The 18,476-nt window shown below is 41.3% G+C and overlaps 1 protein-coding gene across 8 annotated transcripts in view; it reads right to left on the reverse strand.

The window, feature by feature from the left end:
* Positions 1-18,476, reverse strand: part of SUSD6 (sushi domain containing 6) — a 111,385-nt gene that overhangs the window by 42,506 nt on the left and 50,403 nt on the right. For 7 of the 8 annotated variants that reach the window (XM_032690995.1, XM_032690997.1, XM_032690991.1 and 4 more), the window contains 2 exons: positions 5,259-5,440; positions 737-766 (listed from right to left, as the gene is read on the reverse strand). In XM_032690995.1, the coding sequence (XP_032546886.1) occupies positions 737-766; positions 5,259-5,379 (151 nt within the window). In that variant the 5' untranslated portion in view covers positions 5,380-5,440. The remainder of the gene's footprint in view (positions 1-736; positions 767-5,258; positions 5,441-18,476) is intronic. The other variant, XM_032690998.1, reaches the window with a different exon arrangement.

Consider the following 18,476-nt stretch of genomic DNA (forward strand, 5'->3'; position numbering starts at 1 on the left):
TCACACCTTTAAATTCCTCATTATCAATCCATTCCCCTCAGACTTTGTTCCTGTATTCATTTTTCTTTTTTTTTTTTTTTTGAGGAGAAGGGAAAGTTCAGACTGAATAGATCAAATTTCATAGTTTAACAAAGATCTACAGAAAATTTTATATATTTAGAACAGATAAGGAAGCCAAATAAGCTTTCCAACTCCTTCCAAAGTGGCATTCATCCATAACATGCACGGTGGAAAGATTTTAGACTTTTTCTGAGCACATGAAACAACAAGCAGGAGTATACAATGGAAAAGATCAAGATTCATGGTCTGTGATGACATGTTCACTTTTCTTGATTAAAGGAAAAAAAGATTTTTTTGCTTCAGCCTGTCCTGCCCATCCTCTCAACACTCTATTGGCCCTTAAAACTCTCACAAGCAGCATCTCCCTCTCCACTTCAACGAAACATTTATTCTGATTTCTTGTTTTCTTCAGTCATTTGAAGTTAAACACTATAGAAGGCACAGGGATCCCTTCAAGCACAGTGAAACATATGAAGCTGATCCCCCTCTCAAACTGAGAGCAGCCATCTTTCCCAAATACAAGGGTCAAAAACAGCAATGGGACATAGGGATGAATCTCGGCCTATCCAACACAACAAGAATTATAATGGGAATCCTAGCTCACAGATGCTTATATTAACCAGTAAAATAACACATTCATTTCTCACAGTACAGCAGTGAATATAAGTTTACTCACATGCAGGTCCTTTGGATTTTCTAAGCCAATCTAGGAGAGACAAAAGGAAAATTCAGGATTATTATTTAGCTATCATGGTTTAAACCAGCAGTTAGTTAAACATCACAAAGCTTTAATTCATCCTTCAACTACTAGAACTGGTTAAAATTAAACAAGTTACATGGCTTCTTGAGATCCCTATTACTCTCTTCAAGGCAATTACTTAAATAACACTGCATGGACCAGTGTGGCAGCAGTGTGAATATTATTATTTGGATAGTCTAATTCTAAACCTGTCTATATCTGCTTCCTAGCCACCTTTGTGGCCTGGTCATTATTCCACAGCTCCTCACCATGCTCTTTTATACCACTCTGCTCTTATTAAGCTCTCCAAAGGGACTGGAAAGAGGAATTGCACCTGAAAATGCTCCTCCTTCCCTCCATGGAGAACAGTACACTGCTTTGGATGACCCTGTAATTTCTCAAAACCCACACTTACGTGAAGCATACAGGTTAGAATCAGGATCACCTATTCATGCATGACACCTCCCCACATTTCTGTCTGGCCATCCAGTGTTATAGTGTCCTTGTTTTCATGACCATTGAATTCACCCCTAGCTGCATTAATGCCTTCCTTTCAGCTGCATAATCAGAGACAAAGAAAACCTCTGCTTTGCACAGATTCTCAGAGAATAGGAACAAGTCTGAATCTGCTCAAAGACTGGAGTGCACTCTAACAAGCTGTTCTAAGCAATGCAAACAAATACCAGCGGTATCCAAGAGCTTCTGTGCAGAATAACCTTGGCACTGAAAAGACCTTACAACAGCAAGCAGCAGATTGCCTGCATTTGCGTCAGAGACAACACACAGGAATGAAGTTGTTTCACTTTATTCAAGCTCAGTTTATGATTTCCATGGCAATCCTAAAAATTAAAGAGCTAACTTTATAGCATTTCACAAGTGCAGTCAACAAAAATCAGGCTGTGTCTAAATCTAAATGGACTTAGATTCCCTGAGCCCGCATTACTGTTAATTTTTAAAGGTTAATGTTTAAACTCTCTCCTTTATGGGTATTGATATTTGCTTAATTCAGGATGTTTAGTACTTTTACCAACACATTTACTTGCATTTCCCAGGACCAGGTGATGCTATTATCAATAATGAAAGGCCCAACTTATATTTTGATAGGTTTCTGACAGCGCTAGTTATGCATCCAAGAAAGATTACACCATTTGGAACATAAATCATAGGAAGCTTTCAGAGCATTTTAGAGACTATATGTTAAAATTTAATGAACAACTTAATCTGATCCACTGTCACTCCTCCAAAAATAGCCTGGCCAGACATTCATCTCATTGTGAATGAGATATAAACACAAGGCCTTTGAGAGCTTGGGGATAACATTAAGAGACAGAAAGAGGAGGAAGATGGGGGGAGGAATTTTAAAAAAAAAAAAAAAATCAAAGCAACAAAGAAAGAATGGAGAAGCATTATCTGTAGAAATGCAGACAAAAAGGTTGTCATTGCTCCTCTCCAACACTTAAAAATTCCCCATCTCTAAGTGTCCTGGCTGTTAGCTACATTCCAGATGAACCCTCAAAGAAAACAGAAGAGACAGAGGAAGAACTAAGTCTCAGTATTACTGAGGAGCTTTCCAAGTCTCCTTGCCTTGTCACTCCATTATTTCCCCCAAATAATCTTGGAGAACTTGCCAGATAAGGGAAAAAAGGTACAACAGTGATAAAGCTAAAAAATATTTCTGAACAACACAAGCTTCCACAAATCCTCTTCTGGCATAGCTTCACTGCTTGCCCATCACCAGATGCTGCATTTGTTTTGTGTTAAAATATGTGCAGCGGTTATTTTAATATTCATGGATATCTTCCCATGAAGAGGGAGCAGTTTCCCCAAATTCTGCAGTGTGCTTAGTGACTAAGCAACTTATCATATTCGTCTCATGGCACTCAAGGATATTAGGATAGAGTGCTTGAGACAAAGTGCTGAGGATTTTTCTTAAATATCCATGCATAAATAAAATCAATTCATTACCAGAGGACAGAGCAAATGCTTGCTGACTGAAAATGACTCTGCCCTCTGCATTAAGCACACGGCAAAGAGAATACATTCCTGCCCAGATCATGAATATATCTCTACACTTCCTGGAACTCAAGCAAAATTACTGCAATACAATATACCTCATATGGTTTTATATATAGCAATCACAAGCTCTGCTTTCTCACTCAGAGCTGAGCCAGCTATTGTCTCCATGCTTGTCTGTCTTTTTATGAGAACATTCTTCAGCTTTTGTAGCAATTGTGAGCATGTCACATTGGCCCCACATTCAAGATAAGCATTACTGGCCAAGAGATTTAATACAATATCTTGCTTCATGTTAACATCGCTTTGCTCTGCTTGTTCTGAATGACTTTGCTATGTAAAGTAATAAAGTGAGGATGGCGAGGTGGTTGGGGGACAAAGACGAGGGAAAGATGATTTTCCAAGCACCTCAACAGTACTCTTTGTTTCTCCATCTGGCTCTGCGCTCCTCAGCTGACTTGCTCATTAATGTTACTCATGGCTGGCGTGCTCTGCAGGTGCAGCTCCCCGGGTCCATGATGCATCGCTGAGCACCCGTCCCTCCCAGCAACTGGCAGTGGGGTTGCTACCTCCCAGTCTCAGAAAACCTGCATGTGGAAACACTCCTCAGCAAGCCCTTCCCCAGGATTTTTGACCTTGCATTTCTTGCTCTCTGCTATGATCCTGGTCCCCCTTCATTTTCTCACTTCCCCTACAGGGAGTGGTTCGTGCCTAGCCACTATAATCCTATTTAGCTGATGATCTGCCTTCATCAGTTCACCACAGCTGGTCTCAGATTCTGAAGCAAAAAGAACACAGAAAGGGAAACACAATGAAGAACCACTCTTGGGTCTTCTGACATGTTTAACTAGTGCTTTTGTAATGTGACTGGATGGCTCAAAAATTATATTGAAGTATTGTGGCAGTATTGTGGCAGCTTTTCCCCATCCAGCAGCTGTGTGCAGCACAAGGTATTTGCATACTGATTACAGACTCAGCTGAAGGTGCTGCAGTGTGTAATGGGAGCTTCAGATGGGGAAGGTGCACTCCAGACCCAGGCTGGGAGGCACATCTGATAGGCCTACATCTGAAACGAGGCAGTGACACTATCACCAACAACAGCAAGGCTAGAAAAAAAACCAAGGACAGACCAGATCCAAAAAGACCTTGTGCCTTTGCTACTCTCAGTAACTGTTTGTGCCAACTTGTCACTCTCAGATGTGCCACCCCCACTCCGCATTACCTACAAAACCAAAATCAGACCAGTAAGACATACAGGTCTGGGATACCTGATTGCAGCAGCCTCTCCCTTCCAATTCAAAGAGCCAGAAATACTGAAAGGAAATCAACAACTTGTCCAGCAGTTTTCAGCACCAGCAGGCTTTTCCGTACAGGATCACCTCAACTGTAAGTGCACCTGGCAGCTGACGTTTATTCTGCTCTACCACACAGAGGCCAATTCAATCTTCACTGATGCTGAGGAGCGTTGGTCATGCAACCTTTTCAGGTGCCATGATATGTCAGATAAATAGGACCTTTTAAAGTTATGTCAAGAACTGAGGTTTCCTTTTAAAAAGCAAGCTATTGTTCCACATTGCAACAGCTGCGGAAGTCTATGTGCCTTTTTGTGACTAACCTCCTTCAAAGCTCTGTACAAGAGCACACAAAGTTATTCCTTCTGTCTCATGCCACCTATGACCAGGCATCTCTCTACAGACAAAGAATAGATCATGGCTGGTCTGAGGAAAAGAAGACATACTTCAGGGTACACTGGGTAAACAAGCACATACTTCATATCATGTACTACCTTCCGAGTATCGGTATATTTTCTTCTTTCACTCATTTCTAAAACACAGATCCCTCATCTCTGATGACATATCATCCCATTCCAGTGCTATTTACACTATTCACAACATTTAGCCATCACAGAAACATCAAGAATTTCGAAAGGGGAGAGGGGAAAACTGAAGCTGAAAAGAGGATCCAAATGAGGGATGTAGGTAGCCCGTGTTGAGGTGTCAGAAGACAACAAACAAGGAAACATTGAACAGATTCATAAGCTGTGCAAAGAGCTGAAGACAGTCTCTGCTTCTATTACTTCACGTGAGCAGTAGCTACAGGGCACACAGATAACACTGTCTACATGAGAATTTCATTCAACCAAAATATGGCCTGTGCTCTTGAGATGGTCCAAGTGCCCCCAGCTGCAGTGAAAGGATGAGAACAGAAGGGGAAAAAAGCCATGGGAATCAAAACTACAGGATAAAGGACAAGCACTTTACTAATATGCAAGACCTGTTCAGTTCAGACATCGCGCTCTGCTTAACAAATAGCAATGGAATTTTTTTCCTGTGAGTACTGAGAGGTGTGTACAAATGCATCAACCATCACTAGTTTTCCCATAACAGTATAAGGCCAGCCTCATACACCTCCCTGTCCCTGAAGCATATACAAAGGTTTCACTTACCCGTGGCCTGGGCTTCCAAGATAAAGGTACCAAAGATAATTAGCAGACGAAACAACCCATGGTTAGTCAAGGCAAGAGACGATCCTGTGTTGCTCTTTGGTGCTACCATTCCATGGCACATCTTTTACCCACCAAAATTTCTTTTTAAAAAAAATCCGACAGATCTGGTTGATCAGGAGCACCTTAGTCAACAAAAAACAAAGACAAAGCAAGAAACAGTAAGTGTTGAGCCAAACACCTATAACCCTGGAGAGGGAAAGCAGAAATTTAGAAACAAAAAGCAACCCTTTACATGTTCTAGCACTTAGGAATCTTACCAAGTATTCACAGTTCACAAGGTAACATGAGCAGAAAAGGCAATCTTCTACACAGGAAATACTAAAAGGAGCTGCATTATAGATATGAGACCATAACTTTTCACTTACCCGCTAACGTTTCAGATGTGAAGACTGCCTACCCCACAATTAATTTTAGCTTTTCCTTTCAAGACAGCCCCAGAGGACATAGCATCTGGAGGATTTGTCTCAAAATATCTTCAAGAGGGCCAGTCTCCCACCACTTTTCAGAAGGTCTCCAAGACACAGCAGACTGTACTAGATAGCTAGGATAAATAAATCAAATCCTTCTTCAGCCAGCCGGAGAGGCACAGCAAACCTGACAGCCAGCCAGCAGGCAAACACACATTTATGAGGAGGAATGTAAAACAACTGGCAAACCTCAGGTATAATGTTCTGACAGTATAGAGCACAGCAATTAAAATTGCAGGATATGACATTGCTCATACCTGAGGACTGAGGGAATCACCAATAGACTAGAAGACACTGTCACAGCAAAACCAGACTCGTACACAAAGCACAGCTGGGAAATACAGAAAGCACAAAGCTGAAGCCTTATTTTTAATTAAGACCCAGCCGAACACGTATTCCACCAACCTATGGTTTTAACCTGCATAACCTCCAATGATAACTTTGGACCTGGATGAATAATAGTGCCATGTATAAATCCAAAACTAATAAAATAAAGTTGAGACTAACAATCTTTGTGTACTAAAGGGGAGCACTGGTATAAAGACAACTGTGTGAATGATGGAGTAAAAAAAAAAAAAATCAACCAACCAAAAAAACCCAACCAAACAAAAAACTAAATCAACCAACAAAATAAAACCAACCAAAAAAACCTCACTTGGAGACACATTTCAACACTTTATCATGCTATTCCTTATACATCTAAAGCTCCCAGGTAAAAAAAAATTTGCAGAAATTAATGGTTTTTTACACTGGACAACAGGAATAATTTAGTTTTGAGGGACACCCCATTCAGCCACAGTTTCTTCACATAAATCAATATTCATACTGAAGGGGGATTAGGTTTTTTATTTGGCCAAGTTTCCCAAAGAAATTCAAAACTGCTGGATAACTACAAACAGATTTGAGAAGTGCAGAGGTGGGTATTCTACAATTTTGTACCCTGTAAGAATGGATGGGACATGGGCATTGGCACTCCTGGGGAAGGCAGTATGACTTTCAGATCCTTAAGTACTTCTGAGATGAAAGCAATAAACCAGCACTGACCAGAGAAACACATACTTAAACAGCCATAACTCACATTTCTAATTACTCAGGCAAAACAGTAGCTGCATTATGGGAGGGAATATGCAGACTTGCCATTAAACCTGGTAGTCATCCTAGTGAAGAGAGGGTTTTTTTCCTTAGTTCCATGTCACTACTATGCTCATATTTACTTCACAAAAGGGTTATCTTTAAAATTTGGATCTTTCAAGTCAATTAGTCTCTATCAAAGAAGAATTCTTTGTCTGCGTACATCCCTCCTTGAAATGTCATTTCAAGACGATATTTAAAGTGTCATGTGGCAAGTCCGGAGCTACTACTACAATAAACTCTGTGTCTACCCCTTTTGTTTCTTGCTTCATTTGGAGGGTGAAGGAGAGAAGAGAATCTATCCCACTCTGCCTGTAGCACAGCCTATAGATTTCTCGCATCTTCCATGGATAAGGAGCCAATGCTTTGTTCACCAAACTCCCACCATGCAGAATGGAATAACGATGCTTTCATTTACCTGCTGGAATTCCTTCAGCAACAATTAGACCATGGAATGAAGAAATACTCCATGGGAAGAAAGCTAAGCCAGTTAATCTGTACATCTGCCCCCTCCTCTCAAGTCAGATCTCTCGCATGGAATTTAAGTTCATATTCAACTGGAAGAAGCCAGCATCTGGCCTACACTCCAGGCCAACAGATGGCTGCTTACTTCCAAGAGTCACTGCTCAACACAGAATTACAGCTCTGACAAAGCAATGCACCATCTTCAACAAATGCTCTTCTGATTAGATCAAGACAGGTCTGTCCTCCCCATTCCAATATAACAAAGCCTCATTAATATAACAAACTCTGAAAGTCCTGCTAAGGTATCTTTTAAAGGTGGCCCTCCCTGCCCTTGGAACAGTGCATGCCAGGTGACATATCAGTGGCCAGAAGGAGAGGTAGGGAAGAGGGCATGCAATTATCACAGAATTTCCTGAGCCACCTGAGGTGTCCTACCCTGCCCCAGAAGCATTTTCCTCTCCCAAAGACTGCACCTGGAAGTCAGCAGTCCAGTTCTGGTCTCTGAACAGCAAACAAGTTAGAGATAACTAAAACAAGAATATCTTCTGAGGGAATCAATTATTGCTTATTCTCAATTCACTAATAGATTGCTCCAAAGCATAGCACTGCACCTCTCCTTTCTTCTAAAATCAACCATGGTTTCCACATCTCTTTTCAGCTACCAAATCACTCAAATCCCAGGTTATGAGGAATCCTCTCTGCCAGAAGCCTGAGGCTGCCCCACCAGAAATGCTGTAAATTGCTGCTGCTATGTCTATAGTAATATCCCACTAAGCTGATTTAGTTCAGTGTGGGATTTGAAGGAGACACAAGGGTAGCTGGCCCATTTAGTGGACAACAGCATGGATAAACCCCTCAGAATTGTTATGAGACAAAGGGCACAGGTACCCCTTTTAAGGATCCTCCCTTAGGCTTCAGCCAAGTTATAGAACTTGTTCCCAGCTTTGACTGTTCCTTGGCAAAATTAGAAGATGAAAGAGATTCTGACTAGATAAGAAAGTATCCTTTTCTTCCCAGAGAAGAGCTGGTGGTTTGGAAGCTATTTAGACAGACATTCAATTCTCTGATAATTGACTGTTGTTTTAGCACATTCCTTATACCTGCAGCTCAGGGGGAAGCAGCTTTCATAACAACTCTTCAGGCCTCCACCGCCAGAAGTTAACTGGAGTGCACTGCAGAGCACACACATTGTCAGAGACATACTCTTGGGGACAGAGTTTAATAATTCATGGGCTCATGTGAATCAAAGCGATTCCCTGTGTACACACAGCATTAAGGAATGGGCTGATTTCTGCAAGAAACAATGAGGCAGAAGCAGTAAGTAGCACAAATATGCAGAGCAAGAACATTTCAGACCTATCTCACATGCCGCAGCCTGCGCTGAAGGGTTATTCAATGATTAAGTTTAAACAGAGATGTTTTCAAAGATAATATTTAGTATAGCCAGCAGTTCCCATAAATAGAGTAAAGAGGGGAGAACAGATTCTTCTCTGTTAAAAGTACATTAGTCAATAAAGGTGATGGGTTTTTTGCTTTGTTTCTAATGTGAACCTTGAAAACACCTACTAAATATGGATAAGACAATAAACCATCCTCTATATTCACACAAGCAATAGCCTGTGAGAGAGCAGGGGATGCTATGAATGAGGAAAAAAGTGCCCATTGCTCCCAGGTTACAGCCATCCCCAGCTCATTCTTTCCTTCAAGTCTTGACATCAAGGAAATTTCACAGTGATGCTTCAGCATGAGTCCCCTCTTGCTGCACTGCCAGCTCTGCTTCCACAACAAGCAGTAGTTTGCTTCTACATAAAGTCTCTGAAACAGGCATCAGCTTCCACTGAAGTCATGCAGGCCAGAATTCTTGCTTGCTCTTAAACCACAAGCAGCCCTTTCCAAAGATGACGCACTCATGTACGGCAGGAGCTTTCTCTAAGCTAAGCTGTTTGGAGACCTTTGCCATTTATCTTCCAGACCTTCAGAAGCTGCCAACTCAAATCCCTTGATTTAAGATCCCTTCGTAAGCATTCATAAATTTTCACAGGACTATGACTTAATTTTCTTATTTTTCTTATTTTGTCAGAGCAGGACTCCTAGGTCCCCATGAAAAAGCACTCTTTGAAAGTCATATGCTCAGGACATGAAAGAGAACCAGAAACTGGTCAGTCTGAGGCTCTATAGTGCTCAAGATTCCTGGCACAGCTATGTCCTGTGTCACTGTGGCTGGAAAACAGGCCTTCAACCTGAATTCTTCAAAGTTTATTTAGGGAAGTGCTCAGTATGTTTGGAATGCCACTGGCTTGCTTCTAAATACCATACTTGGAACTTACCAGAAGAAAATTAGTTATCCTCATGCACAGCAGAAACCTCTATTTTATCCACGTAGTTTTTCCCCCTCATAGAATTATACTCAGGAATTGTTTGCTAACTCTTGAATGCACACAGCAAACATCTTAGCAGCAGCATGAGTGATGGGTGTGCACAGCACACACCTTTTGAAAAGTTAAGCATTGTTCTTGCCTCATGGTCCTGCTGAAAGTGGAATCTAATGTAAGCAATGTGGTTCAAAGGATTTAACATTCACCCTTAGTTGCTGGTTTTGTTGTATCCTTATTTTGTTTGCTTTCAAAGAGCAGTCAAGCTTTAAAACAAAGTCATCTTCTTGGCTGCTAAATAAAAAAATCCAGAAAAATCAACTCCAACTGGCAGCAGACAAAAGAAATCCTTAATTCTACTTACTTTCTGTAGTTAAACCAGTTTAATTGAAAGCTTTTAAAAAGAGAATTGTATTTTTAACATTTTTGCTTAGTGTCACAGTTCAGTTACACTGTTCAGTTAAAATAGGCAGAAAGATAAAAACCAAAGCCCTTGAAGTTACCTGCAAGCAGTTCAGAAAAATCTTAATAATCTGACTTTTCAGCACAGCCAACTCTCAATTATGCAGGATAATTGGAAAACGTGAAAGAGGAAAAGAGGAAATAAGAAAAACCAAATAACATGTAACACTCCCCACACCCTGCCCAGTAACCACATGATGTGCTTAGTAGCTTTATTTTACATCTCCATGTTTGAATTACAAAAAGGCAGATTTCTGCATAGCACAGTCACAGCATTAAGCAGAGAACTGAACTGCAAATATTCCCTGCTACAGAGAAGAATCACTAGGAAAGACTGAGCTGCTTATTCTAGACATTGGAATCAGCACACATTCTCCTGCAAACGACCTCACTGCAACATGAAGTGGAACCTGAATAGTTGAGTTTCCTTTCTCATTCCCCATCTGTGCCAAGGGTTTGGCCTATGACCTGCAAATTCAACTGTTTCTTTCACATAAATATCTCGCTTTAGCTTTTACCTCCTCTCTCTCATGAAGGTTTCTACAATGCTTCTTTTAAAAAAAAAAAATTAAAAAAACCCAAAACCAACCAAAAAAAAAAATCAAACAAAAAAAATGGCAAAAAATCCCAAACAAACAAAAAAACCCCAAAACTAAAACAACAATTGTTGGTGATGCTGAACTCCTGTTTTCAGGAAGGAACATTAGAGTTTGCTCAGAAAGGAGCTTGGTGGACAGGCTAAAATATGAAATTCCATTTTAATCTCTGATAAATGGCACGTACCTAACTCTCCACAGCCTCACTAAGGCATACTCAAGCTTTAAGCCAGAGAACTGGATTTTTCCCTACTGGATAACTAGTCCCTTCCAACTGGGAAAGACACACTAACATTTCTACCTCAAGTGAATAAACCTGTGAGATCCACCAATTTGCATAGCTTATTACCCAGCTTCCTCTTCTCTATCCTTCCTATCACAGTCTAAAGTACCATTTGCACCCAGATCATGCTTTTGCACCTCTCCCTTGCTTGCCTCCTTATGTCACTGGATGCTCCTCAGAAACTCATCCTGAGGCTAGCCAAGCATATTTTCCTGTGGGCTAAAGGCAGGGAGTACTTCCTTCCTCCATTTATTTCTCTTCCACGCTAGCAGTTGGAGGCAAGACTTTGTATAGATATCTGAGCTTCTTCCCTCCTGCAGCCCAAAGAGAAATGGAAAGCAGGCTCACTGGTATTCCTGAGCAGACCAAACAAGCTTCAACTCGAACCATCACCTTAGACATAAGTAAGAAGGAAGGAACAGACTTCTCAAGGGATGCAAGGAAGAGGTGCAAGGTTGCCAAGAGGAAGAGGGGTGGTATTCAGTACCTTTCTCTGTCCACTGCAGGATGGAAATGCTCAAGTCAGTTGTGGATTAACAACTGACAAGCAGGGCTCATCACTCATACTTTTAGAAACACAATCAGAGGCAAGTCTCAGTCTTTTAATGATCCTTCCCCATTTCCATGTACTGTGGCTGTCATGCCAGGTCTGACACCATCACAGAAGATACTTGAATTTTATGATTTAAAAAAAAAGGGCAATTTTCTTTGTCTTGGTAAGCCCAAGAAAAAGCCCGAAATAGCATTAGCTCCCCAGATTTTAAGAAGTTTCCTTTAAATTCATGGATTTTCACTGGAAACTTATCTTCCTCTTCCCAAATAAAACAGAAAAAGAGATCAAAATCCAACTGTCCTTCCAAATAAGGAAGGAAAAGCTAGTTATGGGCAGGCTGTGAACTTCCAAGAACCAGGAGGAAACAAAACAGAGCTGCAGAGGAGCAGCGGGGAAAGTTACACAGGTTAATGCACGCAACTTCAACACACAGCAGATTTCTATACTATTGCCTATAGAAGGAGGATCATGTCACCAGTGAATGAAGAGAAAACAGTTATTTAAAAAACCTGCTGGATCTGCTTTAAAGGATTTTTATTTTAAACATACTGTCATTTATGCAATCTATGGAAGAAAGTAGAGACTGGGGTATTGTGGAGAATACATCCCACAATCTTTCCCAGTTTTGTTTTTGGGTGAATTTTTGTTGTTTGGGGTTTTTTTAAACATCTTTATTTGGAAAAGTACTCCCTTTGGAAACTATTGTTTCAGCATTTTCCTCCTGCCACACTGCATCAGAAAAGCTAGGTTTTATACTTTCAGCTTTAATGAGTACAATAGCACATTTACAGAGGACCATATGCACAAAATGTTCCAGAATCCTTTCCAAAAATAATAAGTCCTGAAAAAGAAAACTCACAGTAAAGTGAGTTCTGCTTCAGGGAAGGAGAATAAGGAAAAGCCCTGCAAAGGCACAACCTCTTGAAACCACATCCAAGCTTGAAATGTTACTTCCAGTAACAGGGTTCACAAAGCAGCACTGGATTGGTAAGGTCACTTGTATATCTAGGTTGCTTTTCTCCTTTATGCAGCTGTGTTCATCTGGTTCAGAGTATGTCCCACAAGGCCCATGTAGAGTAAAGGCTTATTTCATAATCCCTCACTACTAGAACATGCTTCTCCCCATCCTTACCATGTGTTGTGCTTTCATTTCAACCAATGTGGCTAAAAGCATCAGTCTGCTATACATGCAGCTGCAGTATCACCAGGCAGCACAGCCATTTGAAGAGGACATCCATTTGGAAGTCGTCTTCCTATCAAATGCCAGTCTGACATTTAAATAAGCAACTATACTAGAAGATGGAGAAATCCTTACATTTATTCCTAAAAGTACAGGTGTGAGATACAACTCTAGTTTAAAATTATCACATTTCCCAGATATTAAAACATCTACTCACCCACTTTCAAGAAGTGGAGACAAGTGTGGTACAGTACTTGTTATTTGCATCCCAGCTTATACAGAAAGTTCTTCGCAAGAGATATGTTGTAATATCAGAGCGTTCCCGGCTAACAAATCCTTGATGTCTGAATGCCAGTCGGCACAAAGGTCTTTTCAAAGATAAATTCATAACACAAAAAAACTCTGAAAAATAAGACTGTCTCTTAAGTCCTCTGAAAACTTCATCTTCCAACAACACAGATCATTGACCAAACTGAGAAAGTTAAAAAGCACAGTTTCAAATTCCGGTTCTGACTTAAAGATTGCATTTGGGATTCTAACACAGCAGAGAATTACTTCAATAGATCTCAATTAGAATGGAATAAAAGGGTAGGCCTTCAAAAGGTCTCAGCATCATGGCTCAGTTTTGTATCTATTAGCTCACTATTTCCCTTTACTTTTGTTTTTTAGTAGCTGCAAAGCTGTTAGATTTTATTTTTGCTTTTTCTACTTAGGATGCACTGTGCTAATAGCACAGATGCACACAGATTGCTACAAACACTCACGGTGGTAGAGACCCATCACAGTGGTAGTAGGCACGTTTCACTCCACAGAGCTATATCCCTCTTGCAAGTGCACAACTGAGAAAGGAAAATTTTTGTATTCCCATTCAACCCCCTTGCAGCTGAAGCTGCAGCATGACTAGCACACTGCTGGCACACAGACCTGCTCCCACAGGGCTGCGGTCCAGGGAGGCTGCAGAAGGTGTCCCAGGCAGGATCCCCAACTGGGCACTCTTAGCAGCAGCAGGTACACTAACACTCAACCTGAGGATTTCTGACTCCAGGCAAGGCGACATAAATTAATCTCAAAAGCCAATACTCCAGGGCCAAGAGAAGAAGGGGTGGGGAACAGGAGCCTGAACAGTTTGCTTTCTATTAAATCACTCTTGCAATTACCAGCTCAGAGAGAGTACATATCACTATGCAGAAGATCCTCACAGCCTTTTTTCCTCTAACTGGCTTCCCTCAACAGGCTATGCCCAATTTGATTTTCTAACAAGGGATCAGTTACAATTATATTCTGATTTGAGCAGCACAAGCTAGAAGTATCAAGCCAGGGACACTCTAAGAAGGATGGTGGCTCATTATATGTCACAAGGGGACATACATACACACAATGAGGAGGCCAAACGCTCCAAGCAGAATCCCCAGGATGGGTCCCTTTCTAACAGATTGGTAAACCATCTTCCCAAGACCTACAACCATCATTCAAAGATTGTGTGTTAAAGATTTATATTGTGTGCTAAATATTTCCATCATTAAATTGGGACAGGAGAGAAGGATGCCAGAAAGAAGCATAGAGAAGTAAGAGCTCACAGAATAAAATCTGTCATAAAACCTGTAAATTGCATCTCAATAGAAGGTCAGTTTGAAGCTTCAGCTTCTGTCTACTCTGACTCAGTGACATTTAGACTTTACAAAGCATGGTTATTAGTGGAAAAAAAATTTAAAAAATTAATCACTGTTAGCAGGAACTAGGGTAGCCCAGAGGTGGGACCCAGGATGCTTTGACCTGCAGCAGGAGGGGGAGCACAGTCAATCTTCTGCACCCACCCTGCAAGTGTTAGAGGGATTCCCATTCCTCTGTTCCCCAAGGAGGGGCGTCTGTCTAGCTGTCACTAAACAAACTCAAACAATGTAAAGCAAAGTGTCCTGAGGCAAGCAAGGAGCAGTGCCTGATAGTAAATGCTGTCGAGCAGCTCTTGGTACCTTGTTTATATAGTAGCAATGGTTCCTCAGCCTTTACTGACCTACACTCTAGTCTGCCTCTTGTACATCAGCATCTCCACTTTGCAGAGCCAGCTGGGGTTGAGGCCTGCCCCTCCACCACCCAAGCACTTACAGGTTGTGCTGATACCTTGGCTGAAGGATGAATCCTTGCTCCTACACAGCAGTATCCTGCTGCTCCCACACCCACTCCATAGCTAACCATCCCCTCCACAATGCTAATGCATCTTTCAGGAGCTTCTTGGGGAAACGGAATCCTTGCACCAGGACAGCTCTGGGGCCAGTGGAAGAAGCAGCTGGGCAAAAGTAACAAACTCCTACCTGAGTTTTGCTGCCAAAGCCCTGAGTGTGCGAAACCCCCCTCTGACTCAAACGAGCAGTCTAACACGCTGGACCCAAGAAGTTACACAGGCTTCTTGCTCCTAAAACCAGCTCCATTTTCAATCCACATTAAAGTGTGGAAGAAATAATGTACTATGCATAAAAATGCTCTAGATCTAAACCCTTCCCCTAAATCATGGCTCCAGTATTCTGATTTCCATGGAGATTAAAAGCCAAAAAGCCGGGTGAGAGTGCTCCACCATAGCCAAAGGTAACACAGGCTTGCTTAGTTAGAGGAAGTCAAATGAAAACAAAGCTGAAAGAGGAGAAAAGGTTACACAAAGCAGAACAGCAAAAGTCAGCACATTGCTCTGGCAGTAAATCTTACAGTTTAGTGCAACAGTGAGAAAGACTACAAAGTGGTGCTGCACCAGGCAAGAATCACACACAGGCCAATGCTAGGTGAGAAGGAAATATACCCAGAAGTCAGAGCATACAGGTTATTAACCTTCTACCTCACATTTTAGCTTTTTCTGCTAGACCACCCAGGACTGCAGAAGCACAGCTAGGCTTTGTCCAATCTGCCTCAAAACTCTAGGGAAAACCCTTCCAAAGATCAGATTCCCCCCTGATACTCATATGTGCAAAGATAAACCCTGGAAAAAGCCACAGGTAATGTCTCTTTACCACTGGGTCCAGAACCTAGAGGTAAAGCATGCTGTTAGAGACCTGGGCAGTTGCCTCCCTGCCTGTTGTCCCTCAGCCAAGTGTGCACCACTCCCAGGTGCTGCCTTTCTCCTGGCTCTAGTCATAGTTCTCCACCCCTGAATGGGCCAGGTGCCAGGCAAGCAACCATGAAACACAAGCAAGAAGGGGAATAAAGTGTCTTCACTGGATTTATGCCTTTTTTTTTTTTTAAACTTGTCCATACTTGTATGGGCATATGTCTATTCAAATGTCAACAGGCTGGGCACATGACCACGAAGGATAGCACACATGCTTCCCCAGATACCTCTTCTCCATGTTCCTCTTACACACACAGAGCTGAAAAGTGGAAGACCCTTTCCAATCCCTCTAAAAAGTGCATTTTAGAGCAGGCATATATAACTCTACTATCTGAGGGTGGGAAATAAGTATGTCAAGCCACTAGCAGCTAAGTGAACAGTATATCCACTTGGGAAACAGGTCACTCTGCTTCTCTTGGGGGTTTGATGTGTCTCCAAGCACCCTGCATGAGTACACTTAAGCCATAAAACTATTTGTCAAGAAAAAACATCCTAATACAGAGTTCCCAGTGACCTCTACTCAGTCTCATGGGAAAAGCACAGCAACTCCAGTTTCAACTGCCTTTAAAGGAAGACTGATTCTATTATTATTTTTTTCCAGACATCTTGCAAATAAGTTTGAAGGTCCTGCAACAGCCAGTAATCCTCAAGCAATTTCCTGTCTCTGAAAACAAGGTTCCCTCAGACTGAACTGATTAAATAAAGGTTATTAAAATTAGTGTAAAGCAAGCTAGTTTAAAAGTCATCCTCTTCATGTTTTCACCTGTAACACAGTGGCTCCAAGCAGCAGCAGAGATCAGCTACAAGAGCTTAGAGGGTAAGGAAATTAATATGCAAGACCCATCAAACAGCAAGATGATTTAAAACTACTTTCAACAGCAGAGGATTTTCATGTTTGTTTAATCTATTTTCAAGAGTGTTTCTCAAAGGAAATGCACATTTTTTTACCCTACTCTTAAGATTAGATTTGTTTTCTCAATTTTATCAATCTGACATGCAATTTAGTCGTTCAAGAGTCAGCAGTGGTTCTCACCAAAGCTGTTTTCCATTCACCTCTGCAGTTTAAGATTTTGCTGCAAAACAACTGGGTAAATCCACTTGCACCATCTTCCAGTGTTACCAATTTCCTTTTCCTCTAAAGCCAAACATTTTAAATAAAAACCATACAGAGATAAGTTAGTTCCTACAAATGCTACATGTATATGGAGGAACACAAACAGCCAGATGTCAGAATGAGAAACTTGCGCAACAATTCCCTGTCATCTCTTGAACAGACAAGAGGAAGTAACAGGAAAATAATGACACTGGTGCAACTGTTTAAAAGACACAGAGCAACCATTTAAATTAAGGCACGCTTTACAAATAAAAACCCCTGTATATTGCAGAAAGGTCTAAACATAAACATCAGACTAGCAACTATCTTATATGCACACATTAATCGAGCTTCTCATTCTTATTCATAAGAAAAAAACCCACATTATGGAGAGTTTTCAGAAAAGGTCCCTGCATAGAAACTGACAAGGAATTTTTTCTAATAACTTCACTAAATGCAGGGAAACAACTGTTAAAAAAAACAACAACAAGACACCAGATATAATCTGTAGCTCCACCTGTAAAGTTCAGGGAAAGATTGTATTGTGAGTGTCACATACATCGGCTGTAATCAGAGGAGTTGGTGGTCTGTCACTTGCAGCTATCCAGACTTCTATCAGCATCTTTTAAAAAGCCACTTACAAGCTTCACTTTGTGAAAATCATACCCTCTGCCTGCTTTTATACACATTCTAACTCACCTAAGACTGCTTTTCTGGGTAAGTTGAACATGACATTTAACAGATGTAAGCAACAGTTGGCTCTGAACAACAAACTATTGCCTCCCTTTGCACTTCAGGATCTGCACTCCTCCTGAAGCAAGAGTCACTATTTCACACGCAGAAAGTGGGGGGAGGACAAAGAGAAACCTGCATTGTGGAACATCATTATTTCCATTTAGGCTCCACAGGACTTTTCAGGGCACATTTTGAGGAAACCACCCTCCTTACAGCATACTATAGAGCACAATAGCTATCAGAAGCCCTTTCTCCAACACTCATATCCCCCTTCCCTGGCCTCTAGCAGGCATCACAGCTTCCACTTCCTTTTCCAGCCTCCCCACCACCTCTGAGTTCCACTCCTCAGAAGTGCTTGAGTACAGCTGCTGGAAATCACTGCAAAGGCTGCTTCACACTACCCTTGCAAATGGAAAGAAATTCCAGTGAAATGCTACTACAAGTCCTTTTGAAAGCTAGGATCATCTGCTGGTGAGGACAGACCAACAAGGTACTCCTGTGAGACCAAGACTAAGTTTCATCATCTCTACCAAGCACAGTCATACTTTATTTACAAAGACATGAACAGTCTTCTCAGGTTCCTTGCTGACAAATCCAGTATGAAAAACTTAATTATATTTAGGCTACATTTGCTATTAAACAGGTGTAATAAGGTAGGACTTTCAGTTCTTTGAAGACAAATTGCCATCAATACATTTTTATTTCTAACCAAAGAAAACCATTGGGT

This window comes from Chiroxiphia lanceolata, chromosome 6 (assembly GCF_009829145.1).
Source record: "Chiroxiphia lanceolata isolate bChiLan1 chromosome 6, bChiLan1.pri, whole genome shotgun sequence".
Classification (NCBI taxonomy): Eukaryota; Metazoa; Chordata; class Aves; order Passeriformes; family Pipridae; genus Chiroxiphia; species Chiroxiphia lanceolata.